The 27,541-nt window shown below is 37.7% G+C and overlaps 1 protein-coding gene across 1 annotated transcript; it reads right to left on the bottom strand.

Moving 5' to 3' along the window:
• Positions 1-1,333: 1,333 nt before the first annotated feature.
• On the bottom strand, positions 1,334-27,468 carry LOC136264118 (protein NLRC5-like). The gene is made up of 3 exons (XM_066058809.1): positions 27,311-27,468; positions 14,931-15,173; positions 1,334-7,330 (listed from the first exon to the last, which is right to left on the bottom strand). Exons 1-3 carry the CDS (start codon positions 27,414-27,416, stop codon positions 1,569-1,571), a joined length of 6,111 nt encoding a protein of 2,036 aa, XP_065914881.1. The 5' UTR covers positions 27,417-27,468; the 3' UTR covers positions 1,334-1,568.
• Between the last annotated feature and the right edge of the window lie 73 nt (positions 27,469-27,541).

The following is a 27,541-nucleotide window of genomic DNA, read 5'->3' as shown; positions in this document are numbered from 1 at the left end:
CACCTGCAGTACAACTCTAGTGGTTGATTAGGATGGTCAGAACACATCTCTGCCTTTTCTCATGGTAACATTGCAAGTTCACTTTTCTTCATATCATCAATTAAGTGAATCACATGCATTCTTGTGTTTTCTGTTTTGTAGCACACTCTCATACATAAGAACTCAGAACAATCACTGCAGAAATAAGTTGCAGGTTTTTTTTTGTTGTTGCTTTTTTTTTTTCAGATTTGACAAATGGGCGTGGTCACGGTTTTCGCTTGTTCTCAGTTGCAGTCGTACAATTTCCACAAGGCGGACAGCTGAAAAATGTGATGGTAATTCTTCTACAGCACATGAAGTGGATAGTGCAACCTTTCCTCTGCACAGTGGACACTCGAGCACACGTTTCGAAGCCTCCAAGTACGGAAATCAATCCAACACAGTAAAAACAAACTAGTGAACGTCACTACTAAATGTAGTGAACGTCACTACTAATGTCTGCCACAATACTCACTATTTTTGTGTAGTGACGTTCACTACAAAAAGTAGTGAACGTCACTACTCAAAAGTAGTGAGTATTGTGGCAGAGCAATTCACTACTATTTTTTTTACAGTGAATTAACCATTCCTTAAGACAGTGCGTACAAAACGAATGAAGGCAAGGGAGTATCTTGGATCCTTCAGGAGGTCAAGTGAGCTCTTCTTTCACCTTTTCCCAGTTAGTCGCCATGAGTTTCTTTTTTTGAAGCACCCGGCATTTACCTGGCACACTTCTAGGAACGATTCCACAACACGGAATTGATGCACAATAGTTTACGGAGCATCGAGGTGGTCAAGTGTGATCTGAATAATGCCATGCCAGTATTCTAGTGATGCAAATGATTTTAGTGTCCGGCCACAACTAGCCCCTGCTATGATTGAAATGAGTAGTGTGGATGATTTTTTTGTAATACATACAGCTGTAGGGGCGGCCAGTTTCTGGGGTTTCCAGAAACCCCCTCTGAAATATCGCGCGCCCCTACGATTCATTTGGGTGATAAAAAATTACAATGAGTTATACATACTGTATTATATTATGACCTTTTCTATTGGCAAAACTTCACTTTTTGCTAAAATCACCCTCACAGCATTCAAAAGCATGCAGTGACCTCTTTTTTTTCAGTGGTCTTCCACTTACAGCTAGGCTGAAGTTGCAGTTCCAGAGAACCTGAAACCCCCCTGAAAATTTCTAGATCCTCCCCTGCAGCTAACATAATTGTTCGTTCAGCTAATAGCTAGCTACCGCAGCTATGCAAGAAAGTTTTGACGAATCGGTTTAATTCGACAATTGTCAAATGCTTATAAGCGCCTTTACAAGTACACGCAAGTACAGGTTTTACTACAATTTCTTAGTTTTCGTCAACATTTTATTCGTCAAATCTACTGAAGTGTGAATTCGTCAAATTTTTCTTGCGTATACGGTAGCTACTAGACACGAATAAATATGTTAGCATAAAAAAACAGAAATTGCTCTGTACAACATACTGCATTATGATTCAGTATACAAAGAAATTAAACATGTGTGACATTCTATCAATACTCAATGTGAACTAAATATGAAGTTGTAGTCTAGAATTACTTGATAAAATATCTGTAACTTCTTGCACTGCTTCACCACTAATTTTGTTGTTTGAAATATTGAGGACTATCAAACTTGAAATAGTTTGTAAAGCCTTTGCAATCTTTAAGATACCTGGTACATTGATATTAGCTCCAACCAGATGTAATGAGCGTAATTTTGTACTATGTGATATGACAGCTGATACATCATTGGCTGCTTCATCACCAATGTTGTTATTTGAAAAATTAATTACTTCCAGGGTTACAGTGCATTTTAAAGCTCTTGTAATTATGACGACACCTGTAGCTTGCAAGTTATTTCCACCTACGTAAAGTTCTTGCAATTTGATATTGCTAGACAGAACAGCTGCAATCATATCAGCTGCTTCATCAGTGATACGGTTTTCTGATATATCAAGTACTGTAAGAGTTGTTATATTTCGTAAACTGTGCATGATCTCCATTATACCATTCTGTAAACAATTTTTACCTAAATATAATTGACATAGTTGAGTGCTCTGATAAAGAATAGCTGCAATATCTTTCACTGCATTTTGGTTGATGTTGTTCTGTGAAATATCAAGAATGCGCAGTGTTAAACTATTTTGCAAAGCATTCATAATTTCAGTAATACCATGGTCTTCTAAGCAGTTTTTGCCCATACACAACACTTTTAGTTTGGTGTTTCGATTTAAAACAATGGCAATGTCCTTGGCTGCTTTACTACCAATACGGTTATCTGAAATGCTAAACACAGTCAGTGTTGAAATGGTCTGGAGTGCTTTTGCCATCTTTGTGATGCCAATATGCTGAAACATATTGCCATGTAGTTCTACCACTTGAAGTTTAGAATTATGAGAGAAAATAGTAGCAATGTCATCTGCTGCTTCATCACTGATATCATTGTTAGAGACGTTAAGTGTTATTAAAGACGCAGTGCCTCGCAAACCTTTTGCAATTTTAATTACACCATCCACTTTCAAGTTGCTTCCTTGTAAATACAATCTTTTTAACTTACAATTGCAAGATAAAACAATAGCAATGTCATTTGCAGCATCACTATCAATATTATTACCTGAAATATCAAGCACAGTAAGACATGAAGCATTTTTTAGTGCTTTAACAATCTTGATAATACCTGCTGTTTCCAGTTTATTATTACGAACATTTAACACTTCCAGTTTATTGTTATGAGATAGAACAGCTGCAATGTCATTGGCTGCTTTATCACTAATATTGTTATTTGAAACATTAAACACTTTTAGAGAAGATGTATTATGTAGTGCTCTAGTGATTTTAATGATGCCATGTGCTTGCAAATTATTTCTAGCTAAGTATAATTCTTGCATATCTTCATTACAAGACAATACTTTTGTAACGCTATCTGCTGCAACATAATCTATATTGTTGTTTGAAAGGCTAAATACTATTAGCTTCGATGTGTGTTGCAAAGCATTTTGGATCTTGAAGATTCCTGCAGATTTCAATTTCACATCACCGAGGTACAGTTTTTGTAAATCCTTATTGTGAGACAAAACTGCAGCTAAATCATCTGCCACTGTGCTACCATCGATGTTATTGTTTTCAATATTAAGATGTATCAGATTTGAATGATTCTTTAAAGCTTTTAAAATTTTGATGGCTCCTTGTGTTCCAAAATTATTTCCACATAGATCTAGTACTTGCAATCCAGTATTACGACAAATAATTACTGCTATATCATCCACTGCTTCATAAGTAATGCCATTACCGGGAATACTTAACACGACCAGACTTGAATGCAAATGTGAAGCTATAGAACCCCATGTATGTAAATTGTTTTCACCCAGATAAAGTTTTTCCAGCTTAGAGTTTTTGTGCATTACACCAGCAATGCTGCTTTCTGCTTCAATACCAACACTGTTGTGCGATATGTCAAATATTTCCAGAGTTTTAAGAGTCTGTAAAGCATCTGTAATTTTAATAATACCTACAGACTGTAAATTATTATTTTGTAAATATAGCTTCTGCAATTTACAATTGAATTGTAGAATAGTTGCAATGCTATCTGCTGCTTCAGCACTGATGTCATTGTTTGAAATATCCAATACTGTTAAAGTAGTAATTTCTTTCAAACTTCTGGCAACTTCAGTAATGCCGGATGTACGTAAGTTGTTCTTACTCAAATACAGTTCTTGTAGCTTAGTATTGTGTCTTAAGACAGCTGCAATGTTATCTGCTGCTTCATCACTTAAATTATTATTTGAAACATTAAATAATGTCAAATATGTAGACAATAACGCCTGCAAAATTATATTAGCTTTTGCTACTCCCAAATTGTTTCCTCCCGCATTAAATTTCTGCAGTTTCTTATTATTACTCACAATACATTTAATGTCATCCACAGCATTATCACTAATATCATTATTATTTTCAATATCAAATGTACTGAGATTTTTACTACCCTTTAAAGCACCTAAAATCTTAAGTGTGTTTCTTGCTTGCAAATTATTTCCATGTAAATGCAGAACTTTTATTTTAGTACCGGCTAAAACTGATGCAACATCATTCACTGTTACTTCACTCATATTTCCACTTTTGGTATCTAGCATCATCAAAATGCCATCAGAATCTCGTGCCACATACGATTCTTCAGTAGTTATTTGTTGATCAATATCAAATATAGTCAGTTTGGATGCAGTAAGCAAAGGCTTAAGTATAGATTTGTCAGGTTCCCTTACAGTACTATCTTCGTATTTAGTATTACCACACAGATACACCTGGAGTGGGCAATAATCGCGAAATAAAAAGGATTCAAGGTCCTTTGTAAACATATGTGCACACACTACTTGGTATATATAAGGCTTGAAGTTGGCATAATTGTTTTCAACTTTAAACACTTTTATGCATGACGTAGACTGCAAAACTCTTGTTATTTTAAAAATACCTGCAGCTTGCAGATTATTCCCATTTAGATATAGTTCCTTAAGTTTCACATTATGGGATAAAACAGTAGCAATTTCATCTGTCACTTTATCATTAATGTTATTACTGGCAAGATCAAGTATTGTCAAAGTTGAAGTGCGCTTCAATCCCTGCATAACTTTAATAGTTCCCATACATAAATTGTTTCCACCAAGGTAAAGTTCTGATAGTTTAGTGTTATGAGCCAAAAAAGTAGCAATATCATCTGCTGCATTAGCATCAATATTGTTACTAGAAATATCAAGAATTCTCAATTTTGAAACCTGATGCATAGCATTCACAATTTTGATGACACCTCCTGTGTTTAAACTGTTTCTGCCTAATAGCAGCTTTTGCAAATTAACAGCCTGTGATAAAATCAATGCAATGTCGTCAGCTGCCTCACTACCTAAATAGTTGTTTTCAATATTAAATTCTTTCAAAATCGATGTATTTGTATTGGGTAAAATAAGTTTCAAACCACCTAAAAGTCCTGCTAGTGTTTTTAGATATGATCCACTTGTTTGAGCATTGTGACATATCACTGCTGCCAAGAGATCAGCTATATATTCATACCAACAAGCATAATAAGGATGAATCATTGAAATATTACTTCTTTCTATCTGAAATGCATTCTTTGCATGCATACTGCTTCCGCACAGATTAATGTTAGGGAAATTTATGTTGTGGTGTTTAGCAATGTAGTAACTCACAATTACACTTGTTGTAATTTTCTTTTCTAAAGCAAGTTTTCTTAACACCTCAATCATGTGATTGCTTAAAGTGCAATCAGAATAATTTATCACTTGAATGACTTGTGGTTCTAAATATACTGTTACAAGCCTTTTTAGCTCTGGCAAGTAAGTGCATAACAACTTTCTAGAACGTACATCAGTTGGCAGGTATGGAGGAATTGTCCCACTTACTACTGTCTTTTGAATTTCACTGTTTAGCTTGCTCGCAAACCAAGAAATATTGTTCATCGTGGCACTGTCATATAAACTATCAATAGAAATGGTAACTGTTTCACAGTTCCAGGCCTCAAAGTTCTTGCAAAGTAGAGTGAGAGATTCCCGAGGTAACCAATTGTAAGAAATATCAGTTTTTTTAACTGTGAGTACTACTTCCTGTGAATTAAATATTTGACACAAAATATTGGAGCCTTTTTCATCAATATTACAATTTGATAAATTAATTTCTTCCAATTGATTTCCAGAAGATTTTACCAGCGACATTGCCACAGTTAAAACATCATGAGGTGATAAACTCTGATTACTAAGATCAATTTTTTGTCCCTGAAAGATACTCTCAACAGATAAGAATATTTCATGATCACCTTCAGCTAAGCAGTGCAACAAATAAAGACGTTTAATTTTATCATTTAGTATTTCACTAGATAGATTTGAAGTTCTAGACTGCCACCTTGACATTCGCAAAGGGCTTCCACTTAGAAAAGTCTGAAATTGAGGATGCGTACCACCTGTTATACCAACATACATTATCCACATGTTGAAATAACGTGGTTTCCAAAATGTATTGTTAAGTTTTTTCAGTAGTTTATTGCTTGGCAGTGACTTAATGTAATGAGCTGCCATGTATTCTTGTACTGAGAAATGGAGAAAGTGGAAGGACTCATTATGCCCACTATTGCGTGGGCTAAAATGCTGCACCTGTTTCAACAAACCAAGTTTATACCACCCAGCAGGGGTAAGGTTAGGGCAAGCTACTTTAAGCTCAGCATGTGTGAAAACTAATTTATCTTTCTCTAAAGCAAGGAAAGCAAACTGTGACAGTTCTCTAATAGCCTGATCATGTGGATGAGGCAAGGTATCCAGGCTGTTTATAACTGCAGTTTCATTGGCTGATTTTGAAAGGAAATGCCTAATTGTCATGATAATAAAATTAGAATATAACTTCGTTTTGGTTTTTGGTAACATGTCTATTCCATCTTGAGTGAGGCACAGAAGAATACTCATATTAAGGGGAATGTAACATAGTGCATTAATCATTGGATTAAGTTTAAGAAAGGATTTGAGCTTTTTGATTTCATCATTTTGATTTTTCAAAGCACTTTCAATGAAATTAAGCCGGTTTTCTTCAGTAAAACCCAAAACTTCTGCTCTACAGTTTACTTTGGGATGCAGACTTAATGACGCAGCTGGACGAGATGTAATTACTATACTACATTTACTTAAATTACTACGATTGACGATCCCATTACAAATAAAGCTTTGTTTTGAATTCCTGGTAGCTTCATCATATCCATCGATCACAATACCAAGATTTTTTCCATCATTTTCCACAAGCCAGTCAGTTACACTATCGGTTAAGTCATCACCTTGGCAAAAATACCGAACTAATGATTTAACATCTTTTATACTTTCTATTTCGGGTTCACGCATAAACAGCAGAAACAATAGGGATTTCGATTTCAATATATCCTTTCTAGACCACTGCAAAGCAATTTCTTTACACAATATAGTTTTTCCTATACCAGGTGCTCCTTCAATAAGTATAGCGTAAGGATCAGAGGTAGTATTTTCAAGTGGAACACAAAGGTCTTTAACTGTTTTAATTGTATCATTATAGATATTACTTGGCTGCCTGTCTGCTGTTACACTTCCACACATAGTCAGTCCCTGAGCAAAAGCTGTGACTTCAGCTTCTGTACACCTTCCTTCATGATGTACTATAGCTAATGGAGTGTAGTGTTTTGGATGGTAAGGTGGCCAGTCATCAACAGAAATGTATCTATTTTGTTCATAGCGGCTGCATAACAGGTCGGCAGCTGTTTTCACTGCTTTAGGACCTAAAAATGAATAATAACAGCAGTTCATTATGCAACTATTATACAGTACCGTAGGGATTCCTTCCAAACAAAATGGTTCCTCACAAACAACAATCATTATAGAAATATTGCACATGACAAAAAGCACCTTCACGGAAGAGATTAGGTGTTTCTAACTTTAAACATGTCAAGAAAATCTTTTCAGAAGAACAATTATTTAATCTAAAAAAAAGATGCCAAACCCCAAAATTTGGTCTGCAAGCTTGCCAGCTTTATATGCAGTCACAAGGCAATAGACTAAGCAATGCATCATACAGCCATTATTTTACACCACAATACTTAACTCACATAAGACATAAGCCTTTTGGTGTTCTGCGAGTGTATGCCCTTTGTGCTTTGCCTTTAGTGGTGAAATTATGACCATGCCTCTTGAAATACTGCATGGACCAGAGGCCCACTTGAGACCAGAGGCCCACTTGAGATACTCTAATAAAGCTGTCACCCTAATACAACAACCATGTATGATATTCAAATAGAACAGTCGTACGTGTACCATATAGTGGGAAATTTTCGAGGGATGAAACTTTCGCGAAACTGTGTAAAATTCGATTTTCGCATTTTTTTTAAAATTCACGACAGTCTAGAAAACAGATTTGGTAAGGTAATAGCTATGTGTATAAACACTTCACGATTATATTTTCACGAAGCTGTGAAATCAAAGGTGGCAGCCAAGAAATGGCTGCAACAATGTTAATGCTAATAATTTTAACAATGGCTGTGCTGCCACCTTTGATTTCACAACTTTTTTCACCCAGGCTTTTTAAGGCACAATATTTTTCACAGCTTGGCTGCTGTTTGTGTGGATTTCACTTCTTTTTGTACTTTATAAGGCCCCAAAACCAGCCTATGGCTGACTTTGAGGTTTGTTTTTACTCATATTTCTTCTTTTTCTATGTACATAGATACAATGATGACTATTGAAGACATGTAAATGTATTTCATTGCATGATTTAATTCAACAAGTATAAGAAAAAATTTGGAATTTTAAATTAGATTAGGGACAGTGTATAATGCTGCAATAAAAAGTACTGAAACAAGCTGGATTGGAGTAGTACATAATGTCCAAATACTGTAAAACAATAAGAAGTGAATATTCCTACTGTGCTACACTCAATGCACAGTAGAGATATTCACTTCTTATTGTTTTACAGTATTTGGACATTACGTACTACTCCTATCCAGCTTGTTTCAGTACTTTTTATTGCAGCATTATACACTGTCCCTAATCTAATTTAAAATTCTAAATATTTTCTTATACTTGTTTGTGAAGTTTTTTTGCAAGCTCATGACCACTAAAATATCTGCTGAGTTATTCACAGCACTATTATACTAACAACTGATCAGTGGGTGTGGCTCTACATAAGCCTGCAAACAATAATGGATGTGGATTCGTGAATTTATTTTTATTTATTTATTTGTTGATTAGCAAAACCCATCAAGGGTACAACGCTAATGTACAAAAATCATGTGTAGTGGCTAACTAACAATGAGATAAATAACTTTTAAAGGAATCTAAAGTTACTTAAGTCTTCAATGTTCAAGTTGTTCCAGTCTGGGATTGTCCGAGGTAAAAATGAATAAAGATAATGGTTAGTTCTGGCAAACAGTTGCATGAGCTTTTGATTGTGGTTTGCCCTGGTAGTTGTTAAGGGGGATGGCGCTGGAAAATACTGGGTAGGAATGTGTATCATCTTGTTTAACAAACTTAAATAACAGAATTAAACGTGAGTGTCTTCTATGATTCTCAAGGGATTTCCAATTCAATCTTACTAGCATGTCAGTTATACTGTCTCTATGGTTCCTCCTCCAAGGTTTATTTAATACAAACCGTGCAGCACGATGTTGTACCATTTCTAGCTTGTGGATTGATGTTTGCATACCTACGGACTGATGACTGGGCGTGGCTACCATATGTCTACAGACTGTAATTTATGTACGTGGGCCTGGCTCATGAAAGAAGCAGAGCTACGCTATGACGTGTAGTAACACGTCCACATTTAATTTAGCACGTGGGGTCAGACCTGAATAATCTGTAAAGCAGGACCTGGATGACCCGACTCAGTTTAACATTGTTACTTAATAAACTATATTTATTGACTTACACATTGCTATATATATAGTTCGCTTTGAGTTGCTCTCTCTGATCGATATCAGCAATGAGTCACATATGCATGTTTTTTTTTGCTGCACTGAACCAGCGACCATGTGTATTCGAATAGTTTGATGCAATATACACTGGTATGGAAGCCATACTGTAGTCTATTAACACTCAGCGGTAGAACCTTGATGGTAAAGAATGATAAAAGGTAAGACAATAGCGCAAGCATTGTATGCTTATCAATATACCAAAGATTTTTTCTTAAGCAAACTAGAAACATTTCTGTGATAAAAAATTAGGACTGTAATTGTAGCCACTTTTCCGCTACGCTTGACTGAAGGTGTCAGGCAGGCAGGCAGGCAGGCAGGCAGGCAGGCAGGCAGGCAGGCAGGCAGGCAGGCAGGCAGGCAGGCAGGCAGGCAGGCAGGCAGGCAGGCAGGCAGGCAGGCAGGCAGGCAGGCAGGCAGGCAGGCAGGCAGGCAGGCAGGCAGGCAGGCAGGCAGGCAGGCAGGCAGGCAGGCAGGCAGGCAGGCAGTAGAAAAGTCCGTTGAATAATTTTTTTCTTTCTAAATTCTGTAGCAACTTGACACAAACGTTTCGGGTTGATCTGAAGATACTTTTGGGCTTGATTTTACCCTACCAATACTGTCATGTTGTTGTGAGGAAAAATCGTGGCAGGTTTTTGGGTTATATTATATCACGGATCGCCCCCACACCTTCGATGTCCCTAACATACAGTACTATCGTACTGTATGATATTTGATGATATTGTTATAATACTCTAATAGAGTGCACATTTTTGAGGACTTCTAATAGAACATACATAGAATGTTCTAGAACAATCTAGTACTTCTATTGGTAGATCTATGGAATTACAAACGTTTGATTAAATGCAGATTTCAACTAGAAATTTCATTTATAAAGCAGAAATTAAGTGAGGAGATCAGCCAAGGTAGCAGTGGTTCAGTGGATAAGGATGCAGGTGTTCGGTGTGGAGGTCCCTGGTTCGAACTCTGGTGAATTTTTTTTGACATTTTTTGCACACCTTTTTTACCCTGCGGTGACTGCTCTATTAGAGTATCTCAATCCCGCAATTTTATACTTGCTTTGTTTTTACTTTATAACTTTGTCGCTATGATTCAAACTATCAAAAGGCACTGCTACGATGATCAGCCATCTACACACTAATTTTCAAGTTATTTCTATACTTGGTTTACCCTGTAGCCATGACAGAAGTTTGATCTTTTTTCTACGTGAATAAACGCTCATAACTCTTTGAATATTCCTCAGACTTACAACAAACTTGGTATAATGAATCCACCATTACATGTTCTTCATTTGTGCCAAAGATCATGGCAATTGAGTTGCACGTTTGCATTTTATAGCAACTTTTGCAGCAAAGTGTGCAAAAAGAAATTGAAACCCCCATAGCCCCCCCCCCCCCGTATGGCATAAGAAGAAAAAAACGAAGAAATCAAAACAAAAATTTTGAATGCCTATATCTTGCAAATGGCAGTTGCAAATTTAATCAAATTTGCTGTGTGGCGTACCCTACCTGGGGGACAGCTATAATGCAAAAATGGTGTGCTTTGGAGAAGGGGCCATGGAGCTATGCACGTATGAAAAAGCTGTTTTCTTTCTTCCTGTCAATATATTCATGGTGTGGCTGTCAGCTTTCTTGGCTGCACAACACACTACTGTGTGTCTTGATACTGGTAATCTTGAAAAAGACTTATAGTGAAATCACAATACATGGTAGTGTGTCATGAGTGCAATAGATCAGCATTAATTACCAGGAATAAATTAATATGGTGATTTTCACACATACTGTATGAATAAACATAGTAGTATAGCGGCGTAGCCCCCAAAATTGGCAATATTGTGCACTTTTCATAAAACCATGAAACTTTTCACATAAATAGTAGTCCTCATGACATGTAATTTTAGATATATTGCCATCGCTGAGTTAGCCCTTGGTGACTTTTACGGCCATTTTTGTACAGAAAATTGATCATTTTTGTCTTTAACTCCCTGAGGCAGTAATTAACTTGCTAAAAACATGGTACCAAACTAAAGATCTTGTTGATAGAAACAACTTAGTTTTTATTTGAAGTCAATAAGTGATTTCATCACAAGGTTATGATCACATTTACTAGTTGCAAAATTTGATAAATTTACCTGCCCTTGAGGTGTGAATTACCTGTGGGCAGATAATTATGCATATAGTCATACACATTCACCTGAGCCCCCACCAAACAGGAATATCAAAGAAGTGAACATGTGTTCACTCCCAATGGTTTTGTACTGGAACAAGCATGTTTTCATGTTGTAAACATGTTTGTGTACCTGAATCGTCCATACTAAATGTATGGGATATTTTTAAAGCCTCATAACTCACTTGTTCTTGTCTGTATCAAAGCGCTTTTTTGATAAACAGTTCCGGTGTTTGAAGGGCTTCACAGCACTACTAAATGTTTGAGCAACTGGCCCTTGTAACCAGAGTTATTAACAAGAAACGAGGGCTCAGGTGAATGCGAACAGACTATAGATTTATCAAATTTTGCAGCTAATAAAAATACTCATAACTTAATAACGAAATCACCTATTGACTTCAAATAAAAACCAAGTTGTTTCTATCACCAAGATTGTTTGTTTGGTACCATGTCTTAACAAGTTAATTGCTGCCTCAGGGAGTTAAAGACAAAAATGATCAATTTTCTGTACAAAAATGGCAGTAAAGGTCACCAAATGTCAAATCAGCAATGGCACTTTATCTGAAAATACATGTATTGAGGACTACTATTTATGTGGAAAGTTTCATGGCTTATGAAAAAGTGCATGATTTTTTGGTTATGTCGCTATACTATATAGCTTCGGCTCTTTTCTCAAACGGAAATTGATTTTTTTCAAAAGGTACACAACTACAACACCTTCATATGTAGTTATAGGTAGTCCAGGCTTGAGTGAAACTGCTCTAGGAATTCCTGAGATACGACAATTTTGTCCTTACTTCTTCTCCCTTCGTTATGCACAAAAATTACCTCAAAACTTAAAGGGACACAAGTTCCACTGCCAATGAAATTAAGACGTTTTGAACAATTAGCACACAAAAGATCTTCATACAGGGTTGCCTGTTTATGGAAATAAAATTGGTCCAACTCCTGAAGCTTTTGTGATTGTGTACGTATATATAAAGCTACTGTATTGCAGTGATTAGACCACATTAGGAGTAGAACTGCTGAGAATTACTTTTAGCAGTCCACTTTAAACAAAAGATTACACACAAAGTATCTTCCCAACTGTTTTATAGTTTGTATATCATATTCTTTTCATAAACAAATTCTTTAAACTTAGAAAGCAGCATGAATAATTCTCTTTGATGTTGACACAGTTAATGAGGTTATTAATACCACTTAGAGACCTGAGGTGAGGGCTCTAAGTTTCATTTAGAGACCTCTTGTCAAGTGAGGTAAATTCAGCAACACTTTTAAGAGTTTTCTATGTCACTGATTTAATTAGTGGTTGTATGGTTAGTGAGAGTTGGGTTTTTACCTTCATCAGCCATACCAGCACTTGACCAATCTAGCCATCAACCGAAAGAGCCAGCTGCTCGATGCATATCACAGTTACCCCAACAATGTTCACATTCACAACTAGCTAGCCATCAGTGAAACTACTGGTGCTGCGAGTTTATAGCAAGCACATTTGCATTTGTCTGCTTGTCAGCACTGTCACCATTATACCATCAACACACTTCAGCTATGCTATTGCACCTGTTTGTAACATTTGTCACTCTGTGGCCAGTTATAAAGCCTGTAGCTTTGTGGCCAGCTGTTATAAAGCTCGTCACTTCGTGGCCAGCTGTTTTAAAGTTTGTTGCTTCGTGGCCAGCTGTTATAAAGCTTGTCGCTTCGATTTGTGGCCAGTTGTTATAAAGCTTGTCGCTTCGTGGCCAGTTGTAATACAGCTTGTCGCGTTGTAATAAGCTTGGTGCTTTGTGGCCAGTTGTTATAAAGCTTGTCGCTTCATGGCCAGCTTGTATTAGCTAGTAAACAAGCCTTGGACCTAAATAACAGTTACTAAAACAACACTAACCTGGCCACTAAGCCGGCGGCACAAGCAAACACGCTGTAAAGGACCTTACCTAGCGTGACTCTGTGCTTCTTTTGTCAGTACTGGTAACGAGCTGCTTTCTAAATAGGTTAGATACCCACTGTCATTTTTAAGTAGGGTTGAGGGCCCTCGTGCTTGGTTTGGCACCCCGGCGGACATTAATTAGTCTTGGCTGTGCCTCGGTCACTAATTATAGTATGTTCACGTTGAGCTGAATCCTCAAAACATTTAATAACTCATGGATTCGATTGCACACGATCTTGAAATTTGGCTCATAGGTAGTACTGCTTGACCCGCTAAAAATATTTCAAAATCTTTTTGTTCAAGTGTTTGACATAACATTTACAGCCACTCAAAATTTTCACAATACATTTCCTGTGGGGAAGCCATATAAGCACAGTGTTCATTACAGCCCTTTCCCGAACTTGTAATGGAGCCAAACCGTACATGTCTTTGTTGACACCTTTGCTGTTACCAATAATCATCTGGTTGGCTGAAATGTTAACTCTGTTCAGAAAAAATCCACTTTTAATTTTTAGCTGTTTTTCAGGGTTCAGCTCAACATGAACATACTAATGCCACGCCTCGGTGACCAAACCGCGCCCTCGGGTTGTCAACCCTACTAAAAAACCTCCAGTGGGTATCTAACATACACATAGTCTCTGACTCAAGGCAGCTCTTAATTTTTGTACAAAGGGGACACACCCCTTTTCAACTGCCACTTAATGTCTGCTACAGCACATAGTCTGGCACCACCCACCCCATCACAAAAGCAAGGGTTTGGTGAAATACAGATCCCATATCATAAATTTCTAGTGCCAAAATTCTGTGCTAGCCAATTAATGCATGCCAATGTTAATTAACAAACATATCACCAAATGCTTTTACGCTTTGGCAACATATGTAATGCTTTTATTTGAATTGAGAAGGGTAATCATCTGACATAGCCAGCAGTTGCATATGCTTTCTAATTGAATTCCTTTGAAATGATCTATATGTTCACCTCTTTGCATATGAAGGGGTGGGTAGCTGGCATGCAGACTTCCCAAACCAATTTCAGAAAACCAGATGCGCACTTGGTTTAAAAACCAAAACTATGATCACTCACGGCTTTCTTCAAATTTGGTATACAGACTACCCTACCATGTATGCAACTCCACCATAAGATTAGTTCATTAAGACAAGGGATCATGGAGCTACATACATATACATGAAAACTGCATTTTTGTTCTTCATGTCAATAACATACTGGTGTGGTGTGCCAGTTTCTTGGACTGCATGACACACTATCACGTGTTTTGATATATCAGATAATGTATAGTAACATTTTTACATTTTGTAGATGTTTACCTGGTACATAAAACAATTTGGCTGTAGCCTTTAGTACATTATCCCAGGTAGCAGTATTATTTGTACCAAGCCATTCACCGAACATTTCATTACAGCATCTTAAACAATTGCTAGGAAAGTTTTTTTCAATTATGTCCATCTGACTCTCCTTAACTTTAAGCTCTGCTCCCAACTGCCTCCATCTTGATGCCCAATATGGTGAAACAAAAAGTCCAAGTGCTGCTGGTGTTGGCTTTTCTTTCCCTATAAAGATATCAATAATACTATACAATAATAACAATGCACACTTGGAAACTCATATTATCTCACACAAGGCTGTAAAAAGGGCACATCCAAGTTAAGCAGTCTCAACTTGTAATAAAAGTTAATAATACCAAAGTGTGCCCATATGTGAAGTACACTCCGGTTATAAATCATTGTCAAAAAGAAACCGTGTATCTTCAATGTGCTTTACGTATGTGCCAATTCATAGCTATGAAGTGTCCTTTTATCAATGATCCATACCAAATCAGCCAAGCTGTGAAAAAGGGTGTGGTCTTTAAAGTAACCAAGATTTTAAAAATTGTAAAATTAAAGGTACAGTAGTGACCAAGAAATTGCTACAACAACCAATCCATTTTAATGACGACAGTGTAATAATCAAAAATGATAAATAAACATTATTGCAGCCATTTCTTTGGCCACCTCCTTTGATATTTGATATCACAACTTTTTCACCTTGGTTACTTTAAAAAGGCTGCACCCTTGGCTGTTTTGGCATATGTATTAGTTCTTATCGTGCAAACAAGCCCAAGAGCTGGCTTTGTGGAGACCGCTACAGTTCTACTGGAATAATGATTATTCAAGTAAGACAGAAGATCACAACATTGCATTAAACTTGTATCATTCTAATAGAACATACGCTCTAATACAGTACTCTGAGTCAGTCTTTCAATAGAAAACTACGTTACGCTTGACTGAAGGCATCAGGCAGGCAGGCAGGCAGGCAGGCAGGCAGGCAGGCAGGCAGGCAGGCAGGCAGGCAGGCAGGCAGGCAGGCAGGCAGGCAGGCAGGCAGGCAGGCAGGCAGGCAGGCAGGCAGGCAGGCAGGCAGGCAGGCAGGCAGGCAGGCAGGCAGGCAGGCAGGCAGGCAGGCAGGCAGGCAGGCAGGCAGGCAGGCAGGCAGGCAGGCAGGCAGGCAGGCAGGCAGACAGGCAGGCAGGCAGGCAGTAGAAAATTCTGTTGAATATTTTTTTTCTAAATTCTGTAGCAACTTGACACAAACGTTTCGGGTTGATCTGAAGACACTTTTGGGCTTGGTTTTACCCACCAATACTGTCATGTTGTTGTGAGGAAAAATTGTGGTAGGTTTTTGGGTCATATGAGATCACAGATCGCCCCCGCACCTTCGATGTCCCTAAGCAGTACTATCGTACTGTATGATGAATGCAATTTTGGCTGATTAATAACGATTGAGCACCAAGACCACATCTCTTAACAATCTATCACGATGACTTATTATTGGCCTAGCTGTATACATCAAGACACACGGTAGTGTGTCGTGCGGCCCAAGAAGCCGGCGCGCCACACTGTGAGTATATTGACAGGAAGAACGAAAACGTCATTTTCACACCTTTGTATCTCGGTGATCACTTATCTGATTGGAACCAAATTTGCTACACAGTTGCCCGCCAGCCAAGGGAGTCTACATTCCACATTTGAAGGAAATCGCTCCAGCCATTTTCGAGATACGAGCTGCCAAAGTTTCGTTTTTTTTCTTCGTTTTTTTTTCTTCTTCGTCTTTTCGCACACTTGCAAAAATTGCTATAACAAGCAAACGCGTACTCCGATCGCCTTGAAATTTGGCACACAGAAAGGGAGTCCAAAGGCGAATCCTAGCATCAAATTTGGTACAAATCCGATGAATGGTTCAGGAGTTATGACCGATTATTCGCGTAAAACAAGATCGATTTGTTGTCACGCCTACAGGGTAAACCGCTTCATGGAATGAATTGAAAATTGCTATGTAGATGGAGTAACCATCGTAGGAGTGCCTTTTGGTGGTTTGAAAGGAATCGAGATAAAGACCACGGAGATATGACACAAAACCCAACCTGTGTCACAATTACGCGATCGATTTTTATGAATAAAAAAGTATTAGTTTTCACGCCTACTAGGCAAACCGCTTAGAGCAATGAGCTGAAAATCGGTGTATAGCTGGAATAATCTTCATAGAAAGTCCTTGCAGTAGTACAGAAGAATCGGATTACAAACCACTGAGTTATGATTCGAAAGCCAACTCCGTGTAGCAAATGCGAGATCGAGATACTCTAATAGAACAGTTTTTTTTTTGTTTTTTTTAACGTCTTAATGATTAAGACAAAATATACATTACAAGCATACAGGGGCCTAGACACAGGGGTACCATGTGCTGATGGATCAGTACAGGAGCCCTGGCAAGACTTACATTAACTAAAGGTAAATTAAATTACAATACACAAAAAAAACAAAAAAAAAACTATATCTACATATATGTAATACTTAAAGTTTACCTAAGGTGGTCTAAAAGATCCCAGCCCAGGGAGGCTCTAGAATTAAAAATTCTGTAAGGCACCCTAATAGAGCATTCGGCTAATTTATTTACTCCATTATAGAATTTTATTACATCACAAGTTATTCTGTAGGGAGTTCAGCTTTAAACAGTTAATCTTATAGACAGTTCAGCAAGAAGACAGTCACCATGTGGAGAGTTAAGCAAATATATCACTATAGAGATTCAGAACATTACAAGTCATCCTGAAGAAAGTTCAGCTATAAACAAGTCATGCACTGTGTAGAGAATTCAGCTACAATTAAGTCACTCTCTAGAGAATTCAGTTACACAGAATTCAGCTACACACAAGTCACTGTGGAGAGAGTTCAGCTACAAACAAATTACCCTTTAGAGTGATCAGCTACAAACAAAACACTTTGCAGGGTGTTCAGCTGCAACAAATCAACCTTTAGAGCAATCAGCAATGAACAAATCAACACAAATCTACCTGTAGAGAGATCAGCTAGAAACAAATCACCCTGAAGAGAGTTCAGCTACAAAAAATCACCCTGTAGAGACATCAGCTAGAAACTAGACACAATGTAAGGAGTTCAGCTACAAGCAATCACCCTGTAGAGAGTTCAGCTAAAACAAATCAACCTACAGAGAGATCAGCTACAAACAAATCACCTTATAGAGAGTTCAGCTACAAACAGATTACCTGTAGAGAGATCGGCTTCAAACAAGTCAACCTGCAGAGAGATCAGCTTGTAGAGAGATCAACTTGTAGAGAGATCAGCTACAAACAAATCACCCTGTAGAGAGATCAGCTAGAAACTACACACAATGTAAGGAGTTCAGCTACAAACAAATCACCCTGTAGAGAGATCAGCTACAAACTAGACACAAAGTAAGGAGTTCAGCTACAAGTAAATTACCCTGTAGAGAGTTTAGCTTCAAACAAATCACCTGTAGAGAGTTCAGCTAGAAACAAAATACCCTGTAGAGAGACCAGCTAGAAGAGGTTACCTTGTAGAGAGTTCAGCTACAAAGAAACCATCCTGTATATAGTTCAGCTACATTTCAAGTCACCCAGTAGAGAGATCAGCTGCAAAAAAATATCCTGTGGGGAATAATGGGCATGTAATAAATATATGTATATAATTTGTATAATTACTAATAAAATCAATAATAATTGAAGTACTAAAATTCTTCTTTAAGTTCTTTTCTTCTTCCTGTAGTAAAGAAAAAAACACATGGGTTAAAAAAGCCCCAAAGCCAGCCATAGGCCGGCTTTGCAGTATACAAATACAAAAAGAAGTGATATCTAATCAAAAACAGCCAAGCTGTAAAAAAAGGTGCGGCCCCCAAAAAGGCCATGGTGAAAAAAGATGTGAAATCCAAGGTGGCGGCCAAGAAATGGCTGTGATGGTAGGTTAATGGTTACATTTTAATAACGACAATTCAGGTGAATTTTGTGCCGCTTGGTCTTGGCACCAAATTCACCTGAATTGTTGTTATTAAAATGTAACCATTAACCTACCATCACAGCCATTTCTTGGCCGCTACCTTGGATTTCACATCTTTTTTCACCATGGCCTTTTTGGGGGCCGCACCTTTTTTTACAGCTTGGCTGTTTTTGATTAGATAATATTAGCACAATGAAAATATGAAATAGTGAAACACCCCCCCCCCTTGGCTGACTTGAGATACTCTAATACAGCAGTCACCCTAATAGAACGGTCACATGTTTATAGCGAAAAAATGAAGTACATGTATAGATCCAAGCGATAAAAAGTAGTGAAACAAGAGATGAATGATGGTATTACAGCATAGCTTGGTGGGAAAATCCTTACTTTGGCATTGAGCAAAATGATGTGCCAATGTAAGGATTTTCCAACTGAGCTACTCACCATTCATCGCTTATTTCACTACTTTTTATCACTTGGATCCCTACTTCATTTAATAATTTTAATGTAATTTCTTTATAGTACTTGGTTGTATGATTATTTCTGATGTAATTTTAATTCTTTTAAATTATCTTTAGTATTTGGTTGTATAATTAGGATGTGTGTAACCACCCTCTGCAACATGATACATTTATGTGACCATTTCATCAAAAAGCTGACTTGTTTGCACACCTACCGAATTTTTATTTTCTCAGCATTATCCGAGGAATGGATCACCAGTTTCAGCCTTCTGTTGTGAGTAGTTTTGGAATTATAGCACTAGACAGTAGGAAGAGCAAAATAATCAATTTGTACAGTGACTATGCTGAAAATAAACTACAGTGCTCACATTTCCATTTGCATTAGTCTACAACATTGCAATTTGGCTTAAAATGTTCACCATGGATTAGAAAATCAGTTGAGGTATAGTGTTAGTCCTGTAGTCACTTACGCATATGGGTATGAAGGCGGTTTATTTGAAGAAATGATGACAATCTTGCTTTTGTTTACCGCATTGTAAACAAACGTACGTGCCATGCACATCGTTGGGGCTACAATAACAAAACAACGATTTTTGAACTGTCTCTCCATGAGTAGGCGAATAATATGGTGTATAGTTTTAATCAATTTGAGTCTTCCTTCTCTGTCCAATACAAATTTGCGTATTTTTCTTTGTAGCATGCATAAATTTATGAATTTAATAAAAAAATTAGATTTTCTCAATGCGCATGCTTGTGCAAACAAGTCGGGTTTTTGCTGAGATGGTCACATACAGCTAGCACATGTTTTTGCGACAAGTTGGAAAACTATTGGGCATCCATTACAAAATGTTACAAATTTGTCAAGTACTAATGTAATGTGCACCGCAAACGTGGGGGGTGAAAGCCCCTGATGTCCCACACTGTTTCTAACTGTATAGCCAGAAAGTTTGGTGAATTTGACAAGTGAGTGGTGTTCTGCCAAACCGAAATCCACCAAATTGTTTGTCCAATACAAATCTGTACAAGTTTAAGGAAAAATTTGAAATTTTAAGTTCGATTAGGGATCATAGAAAAAAAAAGTAAGGAAACAAGGGAGATCGCCTACACCTGCAGATACACTAGTGAACATTTAATCCCTAATCCAGTCTATATTCCAAGACCTCCTATTCTGAATTAGGGATTAAATGTTCACTAGTATATCTGCAGGTGTAGGTGACCTCCCTTGTTTCCCTACCTTTTTTTTCTATGATCCCTAATGAAACTTAAAATTCCTAATTTTTCCTTAAACTTGTTTGTTAACTTTTTTGTAACATTATTATGACTTGTGAACCCATGCATACTGCATCAAAAAAAAAAAAAAGAGAGAGAAAGGATGGTGCCAGAATCAAAAGTCCACTGAAACGGAAAATTCACTTGCCATTTTATTGAATAAATAGGTTGTTTATATCATGCAACACACAAAAACACCTTTTTAATAATTCAATTATGTTGTTGTACTGAGATAATAAGCCACAAAGTCTAGTTACATCACGTTGTGACGCAAGACAAAGAAATGGAGTACTGTTATTACACACTTTGCAATGGGAAAGGTAGATAAAAACTGAAAGTCTAACGTGCAGGTGGCAATACCAAGCTCTCCTTTTTAACTCTGTAGTGTTCTAAGATTACTTGAACATTCTGCTGGAAAACAATAGCGGAATTGTCCTGTAGTTGCTTGGTAGTTGCCTGTAGCAGCTTGGTCTGTGTGCTTCGCACTATCGAAGCTCATGCTTCATTATGTTTCAGATTAGTTTGATTGTTTACAAAGCTGGGTTAGCAGTACCATGAAACAAACAATGGTAACTATATTACACTTTCCTGAGTCGCTTCTCTGCCTGGTAGAGATAATGTCTTGCCAGTGGCACCATCGCAATTGTTTCCTCTCATTTCTCTACCTCCATCCGCTGTATTGGACCCTTCAGTGTATTCAAAACATCTAAGAAATAAACTCGAGACATGTTTCGACCACTCTGCTGTTGATTTACAGTCCCTTTAACAGGCATTCTCGAGCGTACTTCACCACAAGACCAGCGTAAATTCACTTGCTGGCTTGTAACTTGTTGCAGTACAAGTTCTTATCATGTTTTGAGTTGTTACGTTAGATACAACGTGAAACTAAATCGAATCTAGCTGTACATGGACGCTTCTGTCACTTCAATGGTACCTGATACGTACTAAAGTTTCTTTGTCTGATGCATTATGACGTAATATAATTGACAAACCACAATACACTAAAATGTGTTATATCTACTAAACAAAACAAAATCTAACTAAATCACATGCACCAACCTATCCCACTAGTAGCAAGGATTGATAATAGCCAAAGTGTATTTGTGACTGAATTTGACAAAACAAGGCTTCCACGCACAAAGCTTTGTTAGGAGATATGGCGATTTTAAGGAATCATTGTGTAATAACTTCCCAGTGCCTACAGCTGTGCAAACAAAATTTGTACCAATTGTTCATCTGTTCACTAGCTATCACTGAGTGGGTGTATACATTTCTGATACCCAAAATTTGCCCTGTTTTGAGCAGCTTTTTTTGAGCGGGTAATAATATCACAGGTGGTAGTAATAGGGTGGGAGGGTGGGGGTGGACGGTGGTCTTAATATACGGGTATAAAACGAAGTAAGAAGACGATTGGAATCCAGAGGCCAAGTTTGGGCTCTCCATGGCCCTCCATGGCCCTCAAATTACTCCAAATTGACTGAGAACACTATTGGCGAGCTCTCTGTGAAGTCCCAGCTCACTACACACCATTATCACAAAGCCATAGCCATTTAATGGTGCCAATCTCACACTCGTGGCTTTGACAGGGTCGGAAGAAAGCTGCTACAGAAACCAGACTTGCCAGTGCTGAAGGAAGTACAGTGTGAAATATGATAGTGCATTAGACCAGCAATCCATTTATGGTAAAATCGTAAGTTTGATTTTGTGTGTGTGGAAGCCTTGTTATATGAAATCCGGTCACATTGTACCATTTCAGTGGACCTTTAATGTTTTTGTCTGAGCGACGTGCACCCCAGTTGTCAAATATTGCTTCGAAAGTGCAGTGGCTATTACACTTTGCTTTCAGCTATGTTCAGCCCGTTACACAGTTACCATGAAAATACAATGATTCGCAACCCCAACTATCAATTACTACCTCAAAAGTGCAGCTGCCATTATGCTTTGCTTCAGCTATTTTCAGCCAGTTACACAGTGTTACAAATGAAGAACAGTGTTAAAGTCATCTCTGCAATCAATCCAGTCACCACGGAAATATGGACGATTCCCATTTACAAACGTACTGTAGGGAAGCCATACATTGTGCTAGCACAACTCAACACCTTGGGCTGTCAGCAAAAAGAAATGGGACACAAAGGAGGACAAAGGTAAGTCCATGATGCGTGCATTGTACATACTGCGGTATGCCAAAAGGCACGTCTCAGGACAAGCTACGTTGAGCAGTGAAAAAATCAAGCCCATATCCTTAGCTGTTATTGAGTTATGCTTGCCTGAAGGTATCAGGCAGGTAGGCAGTTAGTCAGTAGAAAATTCCATTGAATAATTTTTTTTAAAATTTGTAACAATTTTTTGGAAGCCTTTAGGATCGCACTGAAGGCACTTTTGGGCTTGGTTATACCTAAGCAATACTGCCAAGGTGCCAGGATGGAGTTGTGAAACTGGTTTTTGGGTGAATTTTTTGGCTAGGAAACGCCATATCTCTATGATCCCTAATATACAGTACTAGCTCTACAAAATTCGTGAAACTTTTTTCTTACCAAAATCCTATTGTGACAAATTCGCCAAAGTTTACTCTTACCAAACTTTCCGGCTATACGGGAAGTTAGAAGCTAGTTCTACTGGATGGTGGAGTTGACTTTATTTTACATTTTGGTAGAGCCAGATGAAAATTTCAAAAGAGTGACTGACCCAGCATATGTGAAAAGGCACCTGCTGGGCTGAAGTGACATCTAACAGTGAAATAATCAAGCCCATAGCCTTATGAGTTACATATGTTTAATGGCATTAGTAAGTAAGTTAGTAAGTCAGTCAGTCCTCTAAAAAATGTAACAACTGGACATGTTTCGGTTTGCACTGAAAGTACTTTTGGGCATAAATATACCTAACCATTACTACCTGGGTGCCATGATTACAAGAATTCAGTCACGATACTTATGACCTTGATTCCAAAGTTCTTGTACTTCGATACTTTGACCAAAGAATAGAGGTAACATTACAATCCGATGCCTCTGTGGGGTTTGCATGCTTGTAAGAGGGTTAACTTATAGTGTTTGGTGCCAATGGTCTCACAGCAGCTGAGAAATACGTGCAAATTGAAAAAGGGATGTTGGCAATGGTCACTGGGTGTGAAAAATTTGACCAATACATCTATGGGCACACTGTAAAAGTAGAAACTGACCATAAACCTCTGGTTACCATCTCAACTAAGCCAATCCACAATGCACCCAAGAGACTGAAACACGTACTACTATACCTACAAAAGTATGACATATAAGAAAGGAGCAAAAATGCACGTGGTGGATACCTTATCCAGAGCCTACCCACCAAACTCAGCAGTACAATCAGTTAGTCAATTGGAGTTTTGCCACTCAATTGAAGAACTTGACTTAACAAAGAATCTTCAGATCTCAACCGAAACCCTGAAATAAGTCTGTGAAGTGACATCAACAAACAACACTCTTCAAGTCCTAATGAGAGTGATTCTCATGGTTGGCCACTCTGCAAATCACTAATTCCAGCTGAAGCACAACCTTACTTCAATTGTCATGATAACTTGCTGTGCAACATGACATAATTTTCAGAGGTGAGTGAATCGTGGTACTAACCATGCTCTGGCACGAGATAAGTGTTTTACTGGCCCTTGTTGAGTGAGAGACTACTGGCCAGAACAGTCTCGAGAGCTCCTAGTACCCATGAACTACCTGATAGGCCATGGAATAAGGTGGAAACTGACCTCTTTACATATGATGGTGACAACTACACTGTAATTGTGGATTACTATTCCAATTTTATTGAACTGGACTGCCTAAGGAACACCACATCTCAGGCAGTAATCCTAAAGACGACATTTGTCAGGCATGGTACACCGGACTTTGTTGTGTCTGATAATGGATCGCAATACATTTCCGATGAATTTCAACCATATAGTTATCAATGGGAATTTCAGCATGTTACATCATCCCTAAGATACCCACAATCAAATGGTAAAGTAGAAAGTGCTGAAGTGCAGTAAAGACTTGTAAGACTATATAAAGAAGTGTTTACTGTCCAAAGCAGATGCACACATGGTATTACTGGATCATCACAATATACCAACTGACCAGACAGGGACCTTACCTTCCCAAAGGTTGTTTTGGATGTTACACTCGGACATTGCTGCCTTTATCACCAGAGCTGCTAAAACCTGAATCACACCATCAGACAACAGCTAAGCTACGTAGGCAAACATTATGACAATACGGCCAAGTCACTCAAACTGTTGCACCCTGGAGATAAGATTCATATGAAGTTACCTGGTGAGGAGCAGTGGTCCCTGGGCTCATGTAAAAGACAAGTTGGCATTAGATCATACTTAATTGAATGCCAAAGCAGGACATATCATCGCAACAGTCACAACAGATGTGGCCGGTGATCAATCACCTAATGATATAGCCAACTGAGTGTTGAACACTCTACAACAGTGTCACCACCAGAAACCCATATACCAATCAGGGTTTCATCTCAGTGGTCATATTATTAGACAGTAAATGAACTAGAACTCTTTTTCTTTTTATATAAAGTAGGAACTAACTGTAATGATACATAATCCTAGGCAATGTGTAATTTTCATTTTGTTGTAATGATTTGGAATCATTTGATGTTATGTAGTGTGTTTTTTAAATCAACAATATTCTCCTTTTTATAAGCAGGAGATGTTGTGATTTTGTACTTGATTTAGAAACTATAAAATTTTCGTGTGTACTATTTGGAATGTGTTGAGTGATTTCCAAAAAAAATATGAGATTAAGATTTTACCATTTAAAAAATGATGGTAGTGTGAGGCTGGTTTCTCACCAATAATCTTTCATTGGAAGATGCAAACCCCTTCTATACAGTACTACTGCACTGTGTGATAGAAACAGAACAATACAACAAACAAAAGTAAACACATAATATTATGTAGCTCAAATGTCTTTGTAGAATGTCTCACAGCTAAATTGCAGCCATAATGGTTTATCTGCATGTTAGATAAGTCTTGGATATCTAGTTCTACATTGACACTATGCATTTTAGTGGATGATGTTTCCTTCTGTTGCAACATAATAAGTGTTAGTAATTTAATTCTTTGCAGTTGGTAAGAAAAATCCAACTGACAAAGGATTTTCCATTATGGCTGGTCATTATGGATAATTGACCAGTAACCTCATTTACCATATGTGGCATGCACCCACTCTTGTGGGTTCTTTTGTAGGAATTTGACCACATATTACATTGTGTAATGACATGTCAAATTTATAACAACACCAAATCATACATTGAAGAATTAGAATGTTCACATCAAATACACTGAATCAAGCAATCAAGAAATTCTGAATCAAAGAGTCCTCAAAAGAGGCGATCAAGCAGTTTAGTAAACTAACTTGTTAGCAAACTAATGCTTTATTTAATAATCAACTGTCAAGCGAACAAGCAAATGGAGGTAACTTCATACTGGGATAACTTTGTGAATTTCAACTTCATGGACTGTAACTCATAAACCGTTGATCGAAATAATTTAATATTTGTGCTGAAGAAACACCAGGGTATATATGGTGATTATCTCTCTAGACTAATCACTATTGCTATTATTACTGCTTATTATATATGCGCATACATTACTTAATGTCTATCCTACTTACTGCGGTTTTCCAAGTTCTTGCAATGCAAAGTGTCATGCGCTGTACAAGCATGTGTATGCACAGTTGTTCAACAGCGGATTTTCAGTGACGACTACTGACTCACAGGACTTTAAACATATAACTCGACAACCACAGAACATTACAGGTGTAGTTAAGTACATTTTAAAGAACTGCACATACTGACACAATATTAGCGCATGATGCTTTGCATTGCAAGAATTTGGAGAACCGCAGTATTGACACATGTTGCACTACTCTCTGGTACTAGTGTTATTGTTGCTAATTGTAATTGACAACCTTAACATATATATGGCTTTTTGGCTTTTAAAGTTTGTTTTTAGAAGCCATTTAGTTCATATTTTGTGATTGGTGCCTAGGTTTTACTTTGTTGTACAGTGTATAGAAATAATTCATGATAGTGTATGTATTGTAGTGATGCAGCTGTATTTAGTAGAGTTTTAGTATAGTGATTTTAAGAGTGTAATATTATAATAATGACATAGTGACAAAATTTGCCCACCCGCATGTCCCTTTCAGAGTGAACAGGACCAGAAACTGGTATACCAATTGGAATGGCCAAATAGCTTACTGTCAGAAATTCATTTTTTTTAATACTGCCAGATGTTTGCCATATCATAATGGCTACATTGAATCACTCATAATTTGGTATACATAATGTATGTTGCTTGTACCCAAATTCGGTTTTGTTGATCATCATGAACTCGAACGCAAAGTATTTCCCCATTTACCTTAAAATCGAGCTACTGTATCAAGCTATACTTTAGTCGATCAAAACGGTCCCGGTCCCGTTCCCCCTGTCGCAGATGACCATTGGTACCCCTTGTAAGGGAATTTGGTTTTATGTAAATCCCCATTATCGTACTGGGGTGGGGTAGGCAGATATAGGGCGTCATATGTTACATTGATAAGTGCAACAGGAGTGTAACGATGTAGTGGGATATGTATTGAGCAATCGTTACCGGCGCATACATGTAGATTTAATATAGACACTAACTTTTTGATTCGCTGCTCCTGTACTCCTGCAACGAAGAGTTCGCTCCTTCTGTTCCACAGTATACATTTTCCCATTCATCTGTTTCTGGAGACAAAGGTTCTGCCATCTCTCACTAGGGAGCGTTTTTAACTGCACCGGTAAAATCCCTTTAGAGTAAATAGAATCGGACCCGGAATCGGATAAATCCGAGGACAAATCCTGTTTCGGAGTACAAAAGAAGAATGCGCATGC

This window comes from Dysidea avara, chromosome 8, assembly GCF_963678975.1.
Source record: "Dysidea avara chromosome 8, odDysAvar1.4, whole genome shotgun sequence".
Lineage (NCBI taxonomy): Eukaryota > Metazoa > Porifera > Demospongiae > Dictyoceratida > Dysideidae > Dysidea > Dysidea avara.
This window is presented reverse-complemented; position numbering and strand designations above follow the sequence as displayed.

Coding starts and splice junctions, on each gene's coding strand:
- LOC136264118 (XM_066058809.1), bottom strand. CDS start 27,416: ATGGCAGAACCTTTGTCTCCAGAAACAGATGAATGGGAAAATGTATAC. Junction 15,174..27,310: donor CAGGAGCAGCGAATCAAAAA/GTTAGTGTCTAT, acceptor ATATCTTTATAG/GGAAAGAAAAGCCAACACCA. Junction 7,331..14,930: donor CAAATTGTTTTATGTACCAG/GTAAACATCTAC, acceptor ATTCATTTTTAG/GTCCTAAAGCAGTGAAAACA.